The 20,408-nt window shown below is 40.1% G+C and overlaps 2 protein-coding genes across 2 annotated transcripts; one reads left to right on the top strand and one right to left on the bottom strand.

Annotated features, from left to right (window-relative positions):
- Nucleotides 1-1,640: 1,640 nt before the first annotated feature.
- Nucleotides 1,641-11,359, bottom strand: TYW5 (tRNA-yW synthesizing protein 5). Its single transcript, XM_005519917.3, has 8 exons — nucleotides 10,592-11,359; nucleotides 9,560-9,714; nucleotides 6,517-6,586; nucleotides 5,592-5,636; nucleotides 4,968-5,105; nucleotides 4,282-4,369; nucleotides 3,693-3,809; nucleotides 1,641-1,995 (listed from the first exon to the last, which is right to left on the bottom strand). Exons 1-8 carry the CDS (start codon nucleotides 10,676-10,678, stop codon nucleotides 1,739-1,741), a joined length of 957 nt encoding a protein of 318 aa, XP_005519974.1. The 5' UTR covers nucleotides 10,679-11,359; the 3' UTR covers nucleotides 1,641-1,738.
- Nucleotides 11,360-11,467: 108 nt separating this feature from the next.
- MAIP1 (matrix AAA peptidase interacting protein 1) lies at nucleotides 11,468-18,590 on the top strand. Its single transcript, XM_005519916.3, has 5 exons — nucleotides 11,468-11,779; nucleotides 13,780-13,851; nucleotides 15,627-15,753; nucleotides 16,728-16,878; nucleotides 18,165-18,590. The coding sequence occupies exons 1-5, from the start codon at nucleotides 11,468-11,470 to the stop codon at nucleotides 18,241-18,243; spliced, it is 741 nt and encodes a 246-aa protein (XP_005519973.1). The 3' UTR covers nucleotides 18,244-18,590.
- Nucleotides 18,591-20,408: the final 1,818 nt, after the last annotated feature.

The raw sequence follows: 20,408 nt of genomic DNA, 5'->3' as shown, positions 1-20,408 counted from the left end.
TGAAAGTTGGCAGCATGAAGATAAAATTTACACTTGAGTGTTGAGGGGGCCTGAGGATACCAAGCTAACACCACCCTTTTATGAATGGAGACCCAAGGAATGGCAGAAGGAGGCATCAGCAGAGTGCTTCTCTGTACCAGGATCTTGAGAAGCTGCTGGCAGTTATAGTGATGGCTGTGCAGGCACAATGCTGGACACACAGCTTTGGTGAGCCCTGCAGGCTCTCTGAACCTCTCCATTCAGTCCTAACACACAAAGAATATGCTCTGTTCACCTCTCCAATTCAGACTGGGCCCTTGACATTACCAGTCCAACAAAGCCAAGAGGTTACCCCAGCCTAATGGGCAAAGACATTCTGTCTCAGCAGTATGCACAAACAATCCTTGTTCCTTTCTGAACAAAAATTTTGGGAGACCTATTTGTGATCCCAAATTTAAATTCTACCCTCAGAACGTACAATGATGCCCGGCAGAATCGCTTGGCTGATTCCATTCATGCTTATTCATTGAGGTGGCTGGGTGCCCATTCACATGGTACCCAACTATTTTCACTGTGTTGAACTGCCAAGAAGAACAGGTTTAGAAGAATAATCTGCACAGTGTTCAAGCTCCTGCTCTTCTGAGGAAAGCTTTTTTCCAGAACTTTTTTAACACTACACATTTATTTAGTCTAAGAGCTTTTGACAAGTTACAATTCTCAAAAAACATTGCTAGAAGTAACAGACTGACCCAAGTCAGATAAATGCTGCATTCCCCAAACAGCACAAGTAGTAACAGCAGAGGCATTTCAAAGAGACAATGACTAGCCTATCCTTTTTGTTAGATCCCCACCTTTCACAGGGCTTTTGTAAGCACCACAATCTGCTGAAAAAGTAACCTACAATGCCTAAACAACAGGCTCCATCCCAAAAGGTGTTGTGCAAACCCCCTTTCATATGGAAACAAAGAGCACATCAAATACAGCTCCTAACAGATTCTGTGTCTACTCCACAACTATGAACTCCACTGCAGATACCAGGACTGTATCTGAATGGATTTGTGAGCACATTAGCTGCAAGTGTTCCACAGCTGCAGGAACAGCAATGCTGTCTGACTGCACTGGGGCAGTAACAAAAGAGATTTCTCCCCCCAGTAAAACATTATGAGCTAGGAAAAGGGTAAATCACTTACCTTGCAGTCAAGCTGCTGCACAATTCTAAGTGTAACCTGGCATGGAAAGTTTTTGCTTTTTTTCCCATTCCCAGTCTGTCTCACTACAAGGGGGAGAAGAAACTCCCTACACTAATTGCCAGGTTATTACTTAAAAAGAAACCATGATCATTACAGCTACCACCAATGGCTTACTTTGACCTCCTGGGAAACCACTATGGCTTTCCAAAAATTTAATGAGATTGCATTCACAAAGATGTGCAGTTACTTCTAAGCATACATGCTGTCAGCTCACATACCAAAACTTTTGTTCAGAAAAATTTAAGTAGAACATTGCAAAAAAATAGTTTTAAGTGGAGGCACTGCAAATGTCAGTCTCATTATAGAAAAAAGACCATCTCCAGATCAAGCAGACTCCAGGCCTCACTAAAAACTAGAAAGAAAATCTCCAAGATCAACTTTGTTATAGACAAATGTTTATTGACAGTTTTTATTGGTCTCACAGAAAGTGTATGTGCCTATGGACAGTTTCCATACTAACATACAATTTTCTACTTGCAAGAGACCATGCTGAATTACAATGTGTTACTTTATCCATAATCATTCCTATAAGCTTTTTCTTGGATACGTAACACCATTCTCCGAGCATAAAAATCTCTATATTCCTCAGGTAGTTCTTCAAGTGTTTTCAGAGCTTTGTCCAAGATTTGTATAGCTCTGGAGGCCGCCATGGGATCTTTATTTCCATAAGTGTCAGTCTTATCATAGCTCTCAGCAGGAAGGTGCTTCCAAAAGACATTCAGTGCCACTCCAAATTCCTCAGAAATTACATTATGGAACCACAAAGCTGTAGAAAGAACAGTGTCTAAAGTAAAAATTACTGTCCAAAACTTCCGTGTGACTTAAGCAAGTGTCAGAATGCCCAAACCAAATCTAATTGAGGAAAAGCCTCAACTACTGTATTTTTGTTTATTTATAAATATTCATATGAATATACTGCATTTTACCAAAATTTGAAAAACCAAAGTTTTTCAAGACATTTACGCTGATCCATAACTTCTCATAAAATTAAAAGTTGCTGAAGTGTAGAGGTACTCAAATGTAAGCAAAGGATAAGCATGTGTAGGATGAAAGAAAGACACCTTCCCTTGCTCACCTCAACTCTAAATGCAGATATCTACTTTCACTTAGTCCCTAACCTTGCACATACTGTCCAGGCATTAATGTAAACCACCAGCCATCAGCCAGGTCACTCAGGCAAGCTGCTAATCTCTTCATGATGAAGGCATGAGGTTTTTCAGCTGAATCATCATGACTGTGGTAAGGAAGCCAAGACATCTTTGTTTCATTGAGTACATTTAAAGAATCAGTTTAATATGGTATATTTAGGATATTTGAATTTTAAGCTAAAAGTCTGAATGTTATGTTTATTGCATCTTATTTGCCTGTAGGTGCTGAAGACATAGAAAAGTTTATTCTGAGAAATCAACATGAAGTTCCTTTCAGGTTAGGAAGAGAGGCTGCTTCTACCTTCTTCATAATAACCACACGCATTCCTCAAAAAACATCTTTTTTTTCAGTGATATGCACTGTAGGATGCTGACAAAGCACAATTCTCTGGACTCAAAAATCCCTGCACTCCCCAGTAAGTCTTAAGAGAGCTGAGCATGTCTCAAGTTTGACTCTGCTCACCCACTGGCAAAGACAAAAAATTATCTGGACTTCATAAACAGAAAACAGGGATGCTGACATCAGCAGCAGTGACAACTATCTAACTGCAACCAAAAGTTTATTTAGGAAAAAACATAAAGGTAAATTCAAAATTAAGTAACAAGTCCAAGGCTAAGAAACTATTATAGAATATCTTCCTAAAAAACCTGTTTACTGACCTGTTTATATTGCCCAGATAATGTAGAAGTGACAGGATATCAGACAGTCCTATCTGCTGCAAGCTCACAATGAGTTAAAATCAGTCACAAGGAGGGGTAGTTCAATAGGAGTAATTCAAATGCCTTTCCCTGACTACCAGAATTTGTCATGTCAGCTCAGGAAGCAGCTTTCTGCTTGTGCAGAAAAATTATTAGGACTTCTCTTTCCATTCCCCAAAGATGATTATAAATCTTTAGAAGGTCCAATAACTCTACCATCCATAATTCTCATCAGACCATGTGCCTCACAGTGCTTAAGTGCCAGACTACAGAAAAACAGAAATGGTATTTCACTTAAATTCTGTCATTAAAAAACTCAGGTCACTGAAGTAATTTCAGATTTCAGAAGGTAAGTTTATAGTATTAATCTATTAAGACAGAAATTCAGGAGCATACAGTGTCCACTTGAGGGAAAGTAAAATTTGTAGTAGATAAAATAATACTGTTTTCCAGGTTAATTGTACAGTTGGAAAAAAAAAAGTTTTGCCAGCATCTTTCAATGCTCCTGCTTACAACACAGAAATGCTTTAGTAACTGCTAACCATCTCCAGAAATCATAAATTAGAAACAAGACTGTTTAATACCATGCCATGGTCAGGAACCATTTACTACTTACCTGGAATAAATAACACATCTCCTGCTTCCAAAACACATTGATAGCGTTTGGCTTTCACAAAAAGAGGATATTTCTCCAAGTCTGGGTTATCCACATCCAGCACCTCTGATTTAGTACCTAGGAAAACTTCAGTGAATAAATACTCCCATTCTTCTAATAGTAACAAAGCTTTATCATATTGCTGGAAATGGCAGTTCTTGAATGAAATTTAGCACTGCTTTATTTCTCAAAACCAGGGAAACCTGATGGCACACTTCATTTACTGAAGAGATGTTCTCCTGTTGTATTTGTTCTGTAACTGCAACCTTATTATTATATATTATATTATTAAAAACCACTTTTCCTGACATTTGAAAAAACATTTTGAACACAGACAGAACATTGTACTCCTTCAGTTAAGTGTAATCAGGCAAATAATCAGGCAAAGCTGCTGTTCTCCTTACTTTGACTAAAACACACAGAACCAAAGGAACAAATGACTTCTCTTATACCAAGTCACCTGTTAGTGATTATTTTCTATAGTGCAACACTTGTGAGCTGAAAAGCCAAGATCACCAGACTCAGAACTAGTCACCTATGACATGCATACCTGATAAATATAAATATGGTGCATCTCGAGGACTGTACAAAACAACTTGTTTTTTCCCTGTGACTTGGATTAAGAAGTTGTCCATTACCTGGGATGAGTGTAATAATAGAAATATCAGCCAAAAGTTGAGTGAATAAATATATAGACTTCAACCAATCTAATTATTAGCTTAAAAAAGGAAATTAATAAAACCCTCATATGTTAAGAATTATCTTATAAATAAATTTGTTCAGAACTCACTGCACAATGTTAGAAGACAACCTTATTTGGAATCTGTTGCATTGCAGCCAGAAACCACTACAATCATTGCACAGCTGGCAGTGTATTGCACAACTAGAATTTATCCAAATATGGCCATTAGAAAGAAAAAAAAAATTGAAGACAAAAATATTGAAAGTTACTGTGTTTCAGATTTTTAACTGAAACTCTAAACAGTTAAAAAAAGGGAAACAAAATTAAACATCCTTCAATCTATACAAATCTGGAATTAGACATAAACCCAGTTAAGATATTATGCCCAAGCAATGTAACATTTAAAAATCACTGTACCACTGAATGTGGTTCATTTCACTATTTAAAAATATGTGAAGTTTGTTATTATTCTCTAATCTTTGACAGAGATTTGCACCTTATTATCTCAACTCTGTAATGCCATCTGCAACATTTTAAACCCACATATTACTTACATCATAATGTGTCCATAACTGTAATCCAGCTGAGCTGATGCGGAAGACACTAGAGAAAAACTGTTCCTTCTCAAAATACTCTGGAATATGAACGTCTTCTGCTAAAACAGGAAACTGCTTCCTGATATCTGCAATATCCTGAAACAGAAAGGGCAAAAGTCTGTTCTTAGAGAACCATCTATGCACATTTAAAATGGGGGAGCACTTCACAGTCATTTCCAATTATGTGAAACATGTGTAACATGGGTTACAACTTCAGAATTGGCAAACACCTGAAATCAGCAATGCTTTTCAGCATTTACTTGTTCAATAAGAACAGCCAGAGAGCTGTTCTTAACCATGGCTGCTAGGAATCACACTGAAGGAGCACGAGATCAGCATAAATCTTTTTTAGATTAGTTTACAACAGAAGTTAAAGAATGGGAGTTTAGCAATGTACTCTTCAGTGATCAGCTAAGCTCCCATGCAACAACAACTGTTTTAGACACATTGAAGTACTCTGACCTAAATCCAGTCAGATTCACAAACCATGTGACCCTAAGCAAGTTGCATGACAACAGGCTTTAAAAAACACTTCTAAACTGCAACTTTACAGAATTAGAACTGTAATCTCCAGTAACTTACCTTCCTAACATCTTCACCCACTGATCGCAAATAGTACTTTTCATCCTGAAGTGAACACAAAAAGAGAATTGTTTGGGGTTTTTAAATAAGAATTACCAAAACACTTAAACAAAGAGCTTGTATTTTCTCATTTATCTAATGCAGTTTCATTAAAATATGATACAAATAAAGGGCACCTACAAATTCAGCTACTTTGTTATACTGCCCTTTACTGATCCCTGCAGCTCATCTTGAGAAATGGGAAAAATAAGTTAACTGAATGGAGAAGAGTAAAGTGTGGGGAGACTGGTCAACTACTTCAGCATTGCTGTTACTGAACAGACTCAAAGCAAATGCAGATTATAATTTAAGTTCTTCAGTATATTGATGCAGAAAACTATTTTGATTGGCTTCAAAACTTACAGCATTCTATGCAGCATAAAAGGAAAAAAGCATGTCTACATTCAAAATTATTTGCTTGCCAATCACAGTTATCTGAAAAATCCCTAGCCTGAACACTGATATGTGAAGATAACCACGCATTTTCTACTCACAGATTATGTTACCATATATTTGGATTTGTATTTTGATAGTCATGAAATGCTAAAATATCTTCATGACGTTTTCTTGCAAAACACACAAATGATAAGGTTGTTATTCTAAAGCAAGGTTTGATTTCTAAATTTTATACTGGAATTTTTGCTCATGTAAGCAGTTTTTTTTAAGAGAAACAGGACAACTGAAGTTAACCACACTGTACACATACAAAAAAACTTCTGAGAAGAATTACTTCTCACATTTTTTCCTTTGGCATCAAGCAACAGGAAGGTTAAATTAAAGATCAAGTCTTTTACTGAAGTAAGACTTTAAATTACAATTCATCACTTTCCTCTCCATATACCAGCAAAATAACCAACAGAAGAAACTGTGACACTAAGGAAATTACCTCAGTAAGAAAGTACTCCTTGTGCTTGACTTCAGCTGCTCTTCGCACAAATACATCAAAAGGCAGAGTTCTGAAATACAAATATTCGAATTTCTACCATGAATCAGTGTAACAACACATGGTCTAAACTCTAGATTTATAATAAGCTCCCTTAACATATCAGGTATAATGGAAGATGCAATAGGCTGCTCTCTTTTTAACTTAACATGGTGACTAATCAGGCTTTGCAGCAGATGTTTGAGTTCTCCCAAGACAGAAATCCTACACTTAGAAACTTCTCTACTTTAGTGAATTGTTCCAATATAAAACCAAACAGAAACCTGTGTTAGCTGAGGCTGGAAGCACCTCTGGAGATCCAAGCCCCGTGCCAAGAACAGGGTTCACTACAGCAGCTTGCATAGGACAGAATCCAGTTCAGTGTCTCTCCAAGGATGGAGACCCCATAATCTCCCTAGGCAACCTGTTCCATTTGTTCCACTGTTTGACTATCCTCACTGTAAAAGAGTGTGTGTCTGTGTGTCATAAAGCGGTTAGCAGAATTTCCTGTATTCAAGCTTGTGCCCATTGCCTCTTGTCCTGACACCATAAACCACTGAGAATCCAGCTCATCAACTGTTAACACTTTGTTAAGATCCCCCTCTTAAGCTCAGGAGTTCTGAATAGTCTGAGTCACAGAACAAAACATTTTTCCCAGTCAAATTAAGAGTCAAACTGTGGTGATACTTGCTTGACTGTTTCTTTAAATGTGTCATTTTTAGGCTTGTTTACTGTACATTTTTATAAATTTGCAGAAAAGCTCAGCACCAAGAAAACTTCAACAGGGAAGATGCACATGTAAATATCTATGCATTTTCTGCTATGAATTAGTGCAGGAACACAGATAACTACCTTCATTTGTACATCTATAAAATTTATTTCAGTTATATGGATTTCTGGAAAAAATATATACTTTCTCAGCTCCTCAAAACACAGGAATTTTGATATTTTCAAATGTTTATTTGAAGTTTTCCTTAAATTTACTAAACACAACTTCCAGAGTTTCAAGAAGAGTCACTGGGAATTCGAGCTGGTCCCTCCAAAGTCAGTAAGAGTGTTACATATTTATCTACATGACAGGAGCTTTTCATACCCATTACAGATTTTGGTATCAGATGACAGCTGAATGGCAAACCAAGCACAATCATGTATTCATTATGATGAATTCAATGTTACATTCATGCAGCTCACCATCTCACACTAAGTGTCACTGGATAATGAATTAATGAATTAAACACAATTAAGCATGTAAACATCACATTTCAGAGCAACCACCAAGTACCCAGGGTTAAGATGAAGCCTCTCAAGCAAACCTGTTATCTTTTTTACTAGAATGTGAATCTGCATCTGACAGTACTTAAACCAATTCTCTAAACATTTTAGGCTTGTTTGGAATAGGCATATACAAAACCCACTGAAGTCAATGGAAAACCAAACAAAACCCAATGCTCTGACTTCAGCCAAACTGTTCTATCATTTCCACTTGCATTTGCTGCTGAAGAGAAAGCACAGCTCTACTACAGCTTAACAGATGCATTCTGGTGCTACCACAGCTCTGCCCATGCTATCTGCCCAAATCACCCTATCTCCCCCCTTACAGTGGCACTGGCACTCATCTGACCTCTCTGTGAACCTGCTTACAAAGCTAAAACAGCAGAAAAACATTCAGATTTCTGCAGCACGTCACAACCTGGCTGAATGAGTTCCAGAACCAGCACAAAAAAAGGGGTAGGAGCATGCAACTTAAAACAGAGCTGCAGTACTACTAATGTTCACCAGTTTAAATTAATGGAATTGCATGTTAAGTCCTCAGAGTTTCTATCCTTTTGTTTCTACTTATAGTCCCTTCAGATTAGAATGAGGTGCTTGCTGTGGAAAAGGTCAAAGCTTCCTGAATTTCAAGTGAAGTACGTGAAAGTCCTGACACCTGCTATAATGAAACACCATCAGAGCATCAGAGAGTCCGTATGGCTGTCTACTAACCTGCTAAAACTAAGACTCCAGAACAACTGTATGTGAACTCACAGCAAGAGACACTAAAAAAACCCCAAAACAGAGCAGGGAAAATGAAGTATGGAGATAAGACAAAGTTAGTCAAGTACAACATAATTTCAGAGACTCAAAAATTCACTATGCAGTGAGCAGAATGCATCATGATTGTAACTTGTGCTTATCCCCAGAACAACAGGTTCCACTCAGAGACCTGTAGCTTGTTTACACCTACAGCAGAGACTCCCACCTGCTTAGAAGTTTAACAGTCTGAGCACATCCTGTTCCCACTTGAGGAAAACAAAGGACTGCTGAAATAAAGGCATTTACCCTTGAAGGACAACACGATGACTGAGATTAGATGAACTCTGAAGAAATGTTTTGGCAGTTACATAAGAGAAGCTCCAGAGGAGATCAAGGGTTTTTGTGCCCCACATCAAGATTAAAGAGCTGGTGAAATGTGTGGTCCAGTGGTTTGAACATTCTGAAAGCAGCACATTCTAACTTTGATAAGTGCTTGGTTTTAATTAGTTACACCCTTTCTGGAGTGGAATGCCATGGCTGGCACACACACACACCAGCATTCAAAGGGGATCAGACACACAGTGAGTCAGAAATTATCACTACTCAGTAACACTGAGAATGCACTATATAACTAGAACAAAATAGCAGGTCATCGACTGTAGATATCAAGGGTGTTCCGGTTTGTTTTTAACTAACAGCTGCAAGTGCCAGGCTCAAATTTCCTACAAGAATGCTCTGACAAAATACCTTCACAACACTTCTTCATGATATCACTTTTAAGGTGCTGTTTGGCCCTTCATTTCACTCTCATTGTATTAATTCAGTGTGTAGAATTAATAGAAGAGGGAGAAATGTAGGACAACCCTTTGATACATAATGTAATGTTTTCACAAACATCTTCCTATCCCCACCCTCAGCTTCAAACAGATGCACTGTATGTCTGTAAGTTACAAGCACATGCCTTTAAAATACAAGAGGCCTTGGAGTGAAGTACCTATACACAAAGTTCTTACGGAGGAAATCCATCTGTGGCACTGCAGAAACATGAATTTTTACTTCTTTGGGTCCTTCAGCTTGGCTCAGGTAATCTATTGTCCATTTGGTGGTGCAAGTGCCCAGTTCCAGTCCTGTCAGCACTACTGGCTTTCTCTAAGGAGCAACAACAAAATATTCAGTAGTGAATGATCACAGCATCCAATGGAAAACAAAACAGAATGAATTTTCAAATTACATAAAAGCAAACAAGTCAGTTGAATGCCAGGACCCACTGCACAAGGTCACAACTGATCTGTTCACAAGCAATGTGAAACAAATGCTGAATGCTGAAACAAAATGCAGTAAATTATGGAACTATTTCTCTATTAACTATGTGTTCTTGCCTAGTTGGGTAAGGAAGGATATGGAGAGGCAAAGACAATTATAGCCCACACTTTGTGCTGGGGCCGTTGGGGAATCCAGCCAGATGAATGAATAGATTTAATCTTTCTAGCCAAGGCTTAGCACAAAACATTTAAAAACAGTTAAGGTGCAGACTGTGAGCTGTGGTGATGCTGTTATTTTCTCACAAGAGAAGCTCATTCTGCCTATTTCAAGGCTCCTTCTTGCTCACAACCACAAACAGGTTTGATGCAGGCCACACACAAAAAGTATAAGAAACAAAAACACTTTTCCTTTTAATTGGGACCTCGGAGGGTGGGGGGGTAAGGAGAGGGGGAATAAAACAAAAGATGACAAAGCAACAAAATTAACTATCATACGTCTTAGCCACTGCCGAAGGAAATGGACTCTTACAGAGATCACCTGTCGGAATTTGCCAGCAGCTCAGACAGGATCTGCCTACAGAAGCTCCTAAACTTCCATGCCACTCAATGGATCAGGGCACCTTTCCGGGAACACACGAACCCAGACCTGAGGTTTGTCTGCCCCAGCTGTGCCCGCTGAGGGGTCCCCGGACACCTCCTGCCTTGTCCTGTGTCCCCGCGGAGCCCCAACCGCTCCGGAGGGTCCTGCTCCGAGCGCGCCGTACCCGCGGGTAGATGTCCCGCAGGAAGCGCTCCCGCGTCACCCGCTCCAGCCGCTCCACGGGCACCGCCGGCCGCTCCCGCCGCTCCATGGCCGCATCCGCCGCGTCCGCCCCGCCGCTTCCCCCGGAAAGAAGAGTCCGCGCAGAAGCGTTCCTGCCTCTCCTTCTGGGAAACGTCCTGGAGCTCGCGGATCACGGAATTGTCAGGTCTGGAAGGGATCTCTGGAGACCATCGAGTCCAACCCCTGCCACATCAGGGTCAGCTGGAGCAGGTGCCACAGGAAAACGTCCAGGTGGAGTTTGATTGTCTCCAGAGAGGGAGACTCCGTGACTTTCTGGGCAGCCTGTTCCAGTGCTCGGCCACCCTCAACGTAAAGTAGTTCTTTCTCAAGCTGAGCTGGAACTTACTATGTTTTAGTTTATGGCCATCACTCCTCCTGTCACCGAGCACCACTCAGAAGTGTCTGGCACCATCCTCTTGGCACCGCCTTTGAGGTATTTAGATGCACTCATGAGATCCCCTCGCAATCTCCTCCAGACTGAACAGGCCCAGCTCCCGCAGTCTCTCCTCATAACGAGAGATGCTCCGGGCCCTTAATCACCTCTGTGGCCTCCACTGCTCCCTCTCCAGCAGCTCCTTATCTCTCTTGCACTGAGAAGCCCAGAACTGGACACCGTACACCAGACGCGGCGTCCCCAAGCCCAGCAGAGGGGACGCCGCCCCTCTCCGGAGGTGACCGGGGCTCGCCTCCCCTGACCCGGCGCGGTCGGAGCCGCCGGCCGCCCGGACCGCTCGCGCCTGCGCCGGAACCAGCGGCGGCCGCGGCCGTGTTTCCGGGGAGCGGGAGTTGCGGGCGGACAGGGCGGGGCCGGGCTGTCATGGCGCTGCGCTGCGCGGCTCCGGGCCGTGTCCGCTGGCTGGCGCGGGCGCTGGCGGGCTCCGCCCGGCTCCTGCCGCCGGCCGCGGCCGCAGCGGGCCCTCCGGGCCCCGCCCGGACCCGCCCGCCCCAGCCCGGCTCTCGGTTCGCCAGCAGCGCCGGATCTGGGACCGAGGGCCCTCAGCGGCGTGTAGTAGTAGTGAGGATCACTAGCCCCTTCGCCTGGCTCCGCACCCGCTTCTACTACCTGCTCATCCGCCTCTACTTCGACCAGGAATTCAGCATCGAGGAGTTCACGCGGGGGGCCAAGCAGGTGAGCGGGCCTGGGACCTTGGGGCGAGGAGAGCGGCCGGCCTGAGGGGAAAGGTCCTGCTGACCCTCCCCAGGAGCTGCCGGTGCTCGCGGTTATTGCCGTGGAGTTATAGAGCCAGTTAGGCTAGGAGAAGACTTCGTAGACAATCACAGATTCACGGAACAAGTGAGGTAGGAATGGATCACAGTGGGTCATCTGCTCCATCCTCCCTGCTCCAGCAGGGCCGTCCTAGAGCACATGGCACTGGATTGTGTCCAGACGGGTCTGGAATACTCGAGGTGAGGGAGACTCCACAACCTCTGGCATTCTGTTCCACTGCTTGGTCATGCTCACAGTAAAGAAATCCTTCCTTGTGGAACTTCCTGTACATCAGTTTCTGATTGTTGCCTCTTGTCCCGTTGCACCGAGCAGAACCTGGTCCATACTCTTGGCACTCCCCCATTTTAAATATTTATGCACATTGCTGAAACCCCTTTCAGCCATCTCTCTTTTTTTTTTTCATCTGGAGGCTGAACAGCTCCAGTCCCATAAGCTTTTCTTGTAGGAGAGATGCTCCAGTCCCCCAGTCCTTGCTGCTGGACCTACTCCAGGAGCTCCGTGTCTGTGTTGTACGTTCAGTCCAACCTATGACCAAACACCACTTTGTCGACCAATTTCTGGCATCAGTGTCATGTCCAGTCATTCCTTAAACACCTCCAGGGATGATGACTCCACCTCCTCCCTGGGCAGCTCATTTCAATGTTTGACAACCCTTTCCATGAAGGAATTCCTCCTGATGTCCAGCCTGATGTTACTGCATGTGGGCATCGTAGCACTAATGCACTCCTGTGTGTAAAACACACAGAGTTCCCCACTGCTGGCTCCAAGCACCACACTTTGAGGCAAATGATGTAAGCAGAGCTGTACTTTTCTTCAGGAAATTCTTGTTTTCCCAGATTCCACAATTAAAATGAACTGGTTAAGCCATTCCCCATAGCAGTGTGAAGGAAGGTGCTTCCAAATGTTACAGAGATTTTAAGGAGAAGTGTGTCTCCTTTTAGCAGGTTTTCCTGGAATGATAAAGTTTAGTCAGACATAGAGCTGGTGTATATATTTATTTCTCCAAATTTATGAGGCCAGTAAGCTTTGTCAACAGAATGTGTCAAAGAGGTAAGTATCTCAAAGTTAGTCATATGAAAAGTACAGTCTGTTATCTCTTGGGAAACTTTTTATTATTATGTTTACTTTTAACAAAAAAAAAAAAAACAGCTCAAAATAACACATCAGAGGACAGAATGTTAAAATTATCAATTCAAGAGAGGAAAAACCCACAACCTACAACAAATAATTTGATGCATGTGCAAAACCACCTGTTTTACCTTGTCCTGGTTTTTTGTGGGTTTTGTTTTGGTGTTTGCTTGTTTTTACTTGGTGTAGAATCTTAAATACACTGCCCTTCACAAGTGCACGACTTGAATATGTAGAGGCATAATTGGATGTAAATGTACATACAATTATGTATGTTTACATAAGGGGAGAAAGGAGAGTTGAGCTTCCTGAAGTCTAGAGACTAAATCAGATTTCTAAAGAAAATTTGTAAATTGCAGCATCAATTTTGACTGAAACCAGAAGATAAGTTGCAAAAGAGGTCAGGGGAACAAAATACTTACAGGGGAAGACACAGACTGTTTGAATTATCAGAAAGAGTAAAAGAAACATACAGAATACTGCAAAGCTTTTTTTTTTTTCTTTTGTAAACTATGAATTCACTTACCTCTTGGAAGCTTTGATGTTTTAAACAAGAGATTGAAAAGAAATAATGTATTTTTATCAGTTTATGAAATCACTCTTGTAATGCTGGAGGGATTACATTTCAATAGTGAAACCCTCTGCAAGTATTGAAATCTTAAATCATGGAATATTTGGGTAACTTGTCATATACTTATGGATTTGTCTGTAAAACAAGCCAACCTCGAGTTACTTGTTCATGTTTGGGTTTTGTTTCTGTTTTAATTTGGTAGGCCTTTTCTGTTGTTTCAAAGCTGCTGTCTCAACGTAAACTTGACCTGCTGGAAGAACTTGTATCAGCAGAGGTAAATGCTTTCCATCTCCTACTCTTAACAATTGACTGTCTGTCATAAGGTAACGTGGATGCATTCAGCCTGTCGTTATCTGCAAGTTGCCAGTTCGGTTTAATTTGGGAAAAACAGCGTAATGCGACATAGGGTGGGCAATTTTTTGTCCTACAGCTTTTATTTCTGTTTATTTTCAAAGCACAAAACTTAATTCAAAGTTATTGTATTGTATTTAAAGCAAAATAAAATGCATTCTAGCTGTTGAGCATAAGGACCAAATGCCAGAAAGATTGCTGGTGTACCAGGAAGGATGGAAAGGCAGAGGGCAGGTGGAATTGTGTGTCTTTAGGTGTAGGCAGGTGGCTGAAGTTGAGTCAGGCTGACTCTGTGTACCAGAATTCCTTTGAAGAAATAAACTGGTTTGTGCTTGTCCCTGCTGCACTAATACATTCCCACCCCCATCAGATCATACGGCTGATTATCGATTTTGGCTGGAAGGCCTCAGTCTTGTGTCATGGTCTCAGGGATATGACTGACCTGGTTAAACATCAGTGCTGTGTTTTCTGTGTTTTTATGAATTTTTAATTGCTGAAGTTGTCTTGGCCTTCCCAGGGAATGGAGGTAGCAGATGCATCAGAGTCAAGTGGAGGAGACACTCCAGGTCTATGTCTGCCTTGTTACAGGATGTCAGCGTGGCCTGTCCTATTGCCAGCCATGCCTTTGCAGCAAAAACTCTGGTGCTGTTCTAGTGCATCCCCTCTGAACAGTCTTGCCTCCTCTCTCTGAACAGAGATAGCAATAAAACGTGAGTTTGTTTCTTGCAGTTGTTTTGAAAGGGCATCTCCTCTGCTTCCTCTTCAAAGAACTTGCTGTAAATCTTTCAGGTTTACAATGATGCAGAGACCTCATGTAAGTCAAGGATGTAGTAGATGAGTCTATGATCCCACACTACTTCGTCATTTCTTTGGTCAGTGAATTTTGTACCTGCAAAATGTATTAGAAACCAATGTCTCCTTGTGAAGATTGACTCTTGCTTCCATGTAACCTCTGCATTTGTTCATTATTCAAAAATGATAGATCAAGTTAGGGTAAAAAGAGTATTAGTTAAAAACAAGTTCTGCAGTTTCATCCTTCCTCGTGACTTTCTCATGTGGTGTTTGAGGTGCTACCTCTGTGCAGTTTTTGCACCCCACCATTTTCTATTTAACACAGCTGTGTGGATTATAGATAATGTGAGTATTACGTGAGTGTCATAAGGACATTAAGTACCAGGGGAACAATTTTTTAGTCTGTTCTGATTTGCAAGTGTTTAAACTTTTTCTAAATAGAGCGTGGATCACAAAATGGCAAAGATAAACTCATTAGTAATGAAAATTATCACAAATTTTTCAAAGAAATTTGTGAAAGATAGCTAAAAGATGCTGAATCAACAGCTTAGGAACCTGCACACAGTGAGAATTCAGTGGTGAGGAGGCAGGGAGTGATTGTGGGAGCGAGCTTCTCTGGGCTGTTCTGGGCTGACATGGCTTGTGTTGCTGCTGCTGACAGTACCTTTTCTAAACATTTTTTAAGATGCTTGGTTTTTATTTGTTTTGAGCAGTAAATGGACCTTCTTCAATGCTGCTGAATTAGGGTTTAGGAATGCCCAAGTTTCCCAGTGCTTGTTCCCTTCAGCTGTTACATGTCTTAGATGAATGTTTTAGCAATACTGCTCATTTTATTAACTGCAGAAGAAATAGATTGTTACTTAAATTTCTTAATAAAAAACTAAGTGACAGTTTTTCTGAATTTAGGTACTTCAGGTGCTGAAGGAAAAGATTTCTTTGCTCCCTGACAGCCACAGGGATGCTTTAGCAGCTGACATTGATGCAATCATGTACACAACAGAAGGAGATGTTCGCATTTACTATGATGATGATGGTATGTTTAGAATCCTAAAACATTTCAGCAATGAGCAGTCTTATTTCCTGGTTTTGCTACTAAACAGACATTTTCCATGCAGATGTGGTTTTGGGTCCTGTTTCTCATTCCTTGTTTCTCTGTTTGTCATTCACCCATATAAAATTTCTTGATTTCCTTTTAAACCAGAGACAGAGATTATTGTTTATAGATCATGGTACTGTTTTGACTTCTGTTTTGCTTACTCCTCTTCTTTTTTACAGACTTTTGTATTATTAGTCCTCAGCAATGTGAAACCACTCAAAAACAATTATTCTAATATATGCTGAAAGCTGTTTGCTTCAACAATGAAAATGCATCCTGCAAGAAGAATAGTGAAGGCTGGATAATGAAATAAATGTTGCTGGTTTAGTCTTTCCATCATGAAATACACTTTGTTCTAGGACTCATTGATTGATTTGGGTTTTTTTAAAGCTAGTGATGAGCTCAAGCAAGTTTTTCTTTTGGTTGGATACCAGCATTGTGTGCTCTGTTCACTGTCAGACACAGTGGAGATGATATGTGGGCCTAACCCTGGATCTTCAGTTGAGCATTTCAAGTTGTCAGATCCAGTAAGCATTTTTCCTGGTTTGGGATATAGGAATTTCTTTTTCCCCTCTTAGATTGCTCCCATGTTTGTACTACTCTACATGTATTTGTTGTATGAGTAGTTAGCTTTGGAATTTGTGGGAACTAACTTTTTATACAATTTCATTATATACACTGTCACAGCACACTCACAGTAAAATACATATTTTTTTACAGAGTGCATTTTTATTGCTAAACAGCATGAGTATGGCATAAAATATCTTTATCACTCATTATTCTATACTGTATTCTTTATGGCCAAAGTCATCTTACCTTCCAGGCTCTCGCTAGAATGCTAGGTAGCAAATAGGATTATTTGACCAATGAGAAACATGAGATCTAATTTAAGTTTTGATTATTTCCAACAGGAAGAAAGTTTGTTAGCATCCTGATGTGCTTCTGGTATCTGAATGGTGCTAATCTACCTGATGAAGTACCAGGTGAAGCCAAAGTCTTCCAGATTGTGTTTGGAGATGAAAACACAAAAGAAAAGAAACATCTTTTAACGGCAAACTATGAGTAAGCTTGCTTGTCCCTTTCTTTTCCCGTGCCCATGAGGTTCCTGTGGGGTAGGCAGTTCTGCAAGCACTCCCCCAAAGTGCCACTGCAGAACCCAGTGGTTTTAATTTACCTTGATTCTAATCTAAGTTAATTCTCATTCAGCTTTCCAGTTTTGATTTTAGGACCAGATTTTTTAAATACCCCTAAGATCATTATGTTATTTCCTTGGTTCTGTGTTGACATTAATGGAAACTCTTTTTCTATAAGGAAGAGCAGTATTTGGAGCACTGAATGAGGTTCCTGATCCTCAAAGCACACATTAGGAAGATGGATTTTCATAGGAATGCTTATAAATAATGTCTGTGTTGGTGTACTGATGTCAGAGCAGTGCAGAAAATATCTACACGGTTGGCAAAATGTATTGAAAATAAGATTCTCAGAAGCTGGGAGAAGTGAGGATTTTTGTGTGATAAATGCAGTATGATCAAGGATTTCTGCACCCACATTTGAAATTGAAAATATGGAGTCTAGGTGATGAGGAGCTCTGAAACAAAGGTAACACTCATGAGGAGACCAGTACTTTTTTTCCTGGATAGATTGTTGTGTATCCATCCCTTAGCTGAATTCAGCATCTTCCTTAGAGTTAGAGGCTTCTAAGGTTCCATTAACTTTGAGAGCCTTCCCTTAAAGCTTAAATATCTTCCCAGTCCCACTTTGCAGGCGTGGATTTGCACATGATTACAAAGCAATGATATACTGCTCTTGTCCATGACGTGCAGGTTATTTGATAACATGAGAATTCAGCTTGAAGCTCAGACTTATCTTTAGATAAAGGGAGACTCAGTACTGCTGTTAACTTCATCTTTGATATAGTTCTGAAAATACATTATTTTTTAAACTACACTTCAGGAAAGATGAAAATTTTCAAGTAAAATATGGAGCACATGATTTCCCTTCACTTATCATCCCATTAAATGCAACCCTTTATTTACAGATCAAGATCTCCCATAAAGCTTTATTCATATTCTTGCTGTGAAAAGTTCTCTTGATATCAGGGTCTTTACTGTTGCTGCTTGGTCCTGTCTTTGGGATCTGAACCAAAACACTGAAGTCAGTGCATTTTGTTTCTTACTGTAGAAATGTTATTTATCTTCAATTTTGGGGTATAAGCATTAAATTTTAAGTAGCTTTTACATCAATAAGTTTGAAGTAAAATATTTCTTCATGATTTCTTGTTGTATTAGTGGCTTCTTAAGGTAAAGGCAGTTTTAACAGTTCTTCACGTATTATCTTTCCTTTTTCAGGTTCCAAAGGGAATTTACAGAAGGAGCAAAACCAGACTGGACTATTACACGGATTGAACATCCAAGGCTCTTAGAATAAATGCCTTCTACAGCCTTTTATGTACCACTGTAATTGTTTTGTTGTAACAAATACTAGGCTTTATTGGGTCTTTTTTTCCCTTCCTGCCCTTTTGTCCAAAAGAGGAAATTTGAAAATGAATTTTCTACGTATGATTTCCAAAAATTCTTTCTGAAGCTTGCACTGTGCTGCAGTGTTAAAGCAAAGCCTTTGCCCTGGAACAGACTGGTAGAAATTGAATTGGTTCCAGTGCTCATCCAAGGCATTTAGACAGCACAGTTTCATTCAGGCAGGTGTAATGGATGTGTCATTTTCTTATATTCTGAGGAGAAATGATACTGTTTGAAAATAAACAACACTTAAATGATTGTTGGCCCTTCTGAGTTACTTTACTGTGTTTCTTTTTTTCCCTAGAGACTGTACAATATATAACTGAATAATATGCAAGATGAAATAGAGGTAGATGGACTTCTTAGCTTGTCTAGCCTCAGCAGTTCATTTTGAGGTAATATTGCTTTTTGGATATATTTGAGGTTAAGAAAGTTGGAGCTGCTATTAGTATTTGCTATAGGATTGGAGAAAGAAAAAGCTTTTAACATTGCACTGGGAAAATGGATCAAACAGATATATATGTTCTGGAAAATTAAAAAAAAAAAAACAACAAGCCATTCCTTTCAATTCAGTAATATATAGGCAATTCCAAGTTTAGAGAATTATGGAAGAAAAATCAGTTGAAAACATGAATATAAAAGAGGATCTGACAGTGAAATTAAAGGAAGTCCTCTGTTTGGAATGTGTGTTAACGAAATGACCAAATCCTTACAATTAGATGTTGCAACTGAACAATTTCCTAGTTGTCACTTTATCTCTGGTTTCTGGAACATGAGAATCCTGGTGTAAGTAGCTGGAGGCTTTTCTATGCAAATCAACAGGAGATCATAACAAGTTTCTTCATCCTCTATATTAGCTTCAAATATAAAGCTAACTTTCTACCAAGGCATGTTGTAAACATTAGTGCAGTATTTTGAAAGTGTAAAGTGTAATTACTGTGATTCACAGTAGTTGTAATTGAAGGTATAAATTAAATTTCCATAGTTTAGCACTTTTGATCCAATGACTAAACGAGAGGAACATCTAAAGCTTATCAACTAGTTGATAACACTTTTGCTGCAAAAGGTGTGATTGGAAATTTACATACACTGTTTTATTCTTTCGAAGTTGTTTATGTCTTGTGAGTTGGAGCCAAAGGGGGCAGCAGTTTGATGTTTGGGGTTTTTTCCGCGCTTCTGATCTTCAATTAAAAAATTATACTGGAGACTGCAGATCTCCAACAGATACAGAACTGCCTATGGATTTATTGCACCATAAATAAATAGAAAGGCATATAAATTACTAAGCTTGCTGTACTGGAAGATGGCAATCTCCTGCATTGAATAAAACCAGTGTAATTGAACTGGATTTATAGTTCAGAAGAAAAAACACTACCCCACCCCAGAAAAACCCTCGCAAATCAGCCCCAAACCCAACTTGTAATGGAAAAATGTGGAAGGTTTGACTCCTTTTACCTGCTATCCATAAATTCCCTGTCATGAATCTGATCATCATAGCAATTAATCAGATTGAAGTGATGGCCACTGAAGGGCATTTGTCATTCTCCAGCATCCACATTTTCTCTTGTGGAAATATTTTTCTTCTGTGTCATTTGTTCAAGCAAAACAAGAAGTTCTGGTTTCTGTGTTGCCATCCAAAAGTAGCAAGAAGAAATTATTTTACTTCCTTCAAGCTTGTTTCTAGAGAATATATTTCTCTATGCTGTCAAGATTGCCTGAAATTCTTGCGGCAAAAAAGATGAGTAAGGGTTAACTTTACTTCATCTCAAAGATGGAGAAAATACTGTCTTATAATTTGGGGATTTTCAAATACTTTACTCTAAAAATCATAATGCTAACTTAAGTGTTATAGAATTTAAAAAAGAGCTAAAGGAAGTGTCTTATTAAAAACATCTTCGTGATTTGGGAATAATGATGCTCAGCAGGTAACAGTAGAACAGTGTGGGGATCTCTGTGTCATAGCATGCTATTGCTCCCAGTTTCCCTTGCTGATTAGTCTCAGACATCACCTTGGAAATGGCAGTGTGTAAGGATGTGGGTGTGCTTAATTTCCCTTCCATTTCCTTGCCTGGTGTC

This window comes from Pseudopodoces humilis, chromosome 8 (assembly GCF_049639895.1).
Source record: "Pseudopodoces humilis isolate 2021_Gansu_Grassland_sample_001 chromosome 8, ASM4963989v1, whole genome shotgun sequence".
Taxonomy (NCBI): domain Eukaryota; kingdom Metazoa; phylum Chordata; class Aves; order Passeriformes; family Paridae; genus Pseudopodoces; species Pseudopodoces humilis.
The sequence above is the reverse complement of the archived record's forward strand: the minus strand, read 5'-3'. Positions and strand labels throughout refer to the sequence as shown.

Bases quoted from the DNA above. Each gene is read 5' to 3' on its own strand.
- TYW5 (XM_005519917.3), bottom strand. From the start codon at position 10,678: ATGGAGCGGCGGGAGCGGCCGGCGGTGCCCGTGGAGCGGCTGGAGCGG. The intron at 9,715-10,591 runs GTACGGCGCGCT...GTTGCTCCTTAG, and splicing joins TGCGGGACATCTACCCGCGG to AGAAAGCCAGTAGTGCTGAC. The intron at 5,106-5,591 runs GTAAGTTACTGG...TTTCTGTTTCAG, and splicing joins TGGGTGAAGATGTTAGGAAG to GATATTGCAGATATCAGGAA.
- MAIP1 (XM_005519916.3), top strand. From the start codon at position 11,468: ATGGCGCTGCGCTGCGCGGCTCCGGGCCGTGTCCGCTGGCTGGCGCGG. The intron at 13,852-15,626 runs GTAAATGCTTTC...TTCTGAATTTAG, and splicing joins AAGAACTTGTATCAGCAGAG to GTACTTCAGGTGCTGAAGGA. The intron at 16,879-18,164 runs GTAAGCTTGCTT...TTCCTTTTTCAG, and splicing joins CTTTTAACGGCAAACTATGA to GTTCCAAAGGGAATTTACAG.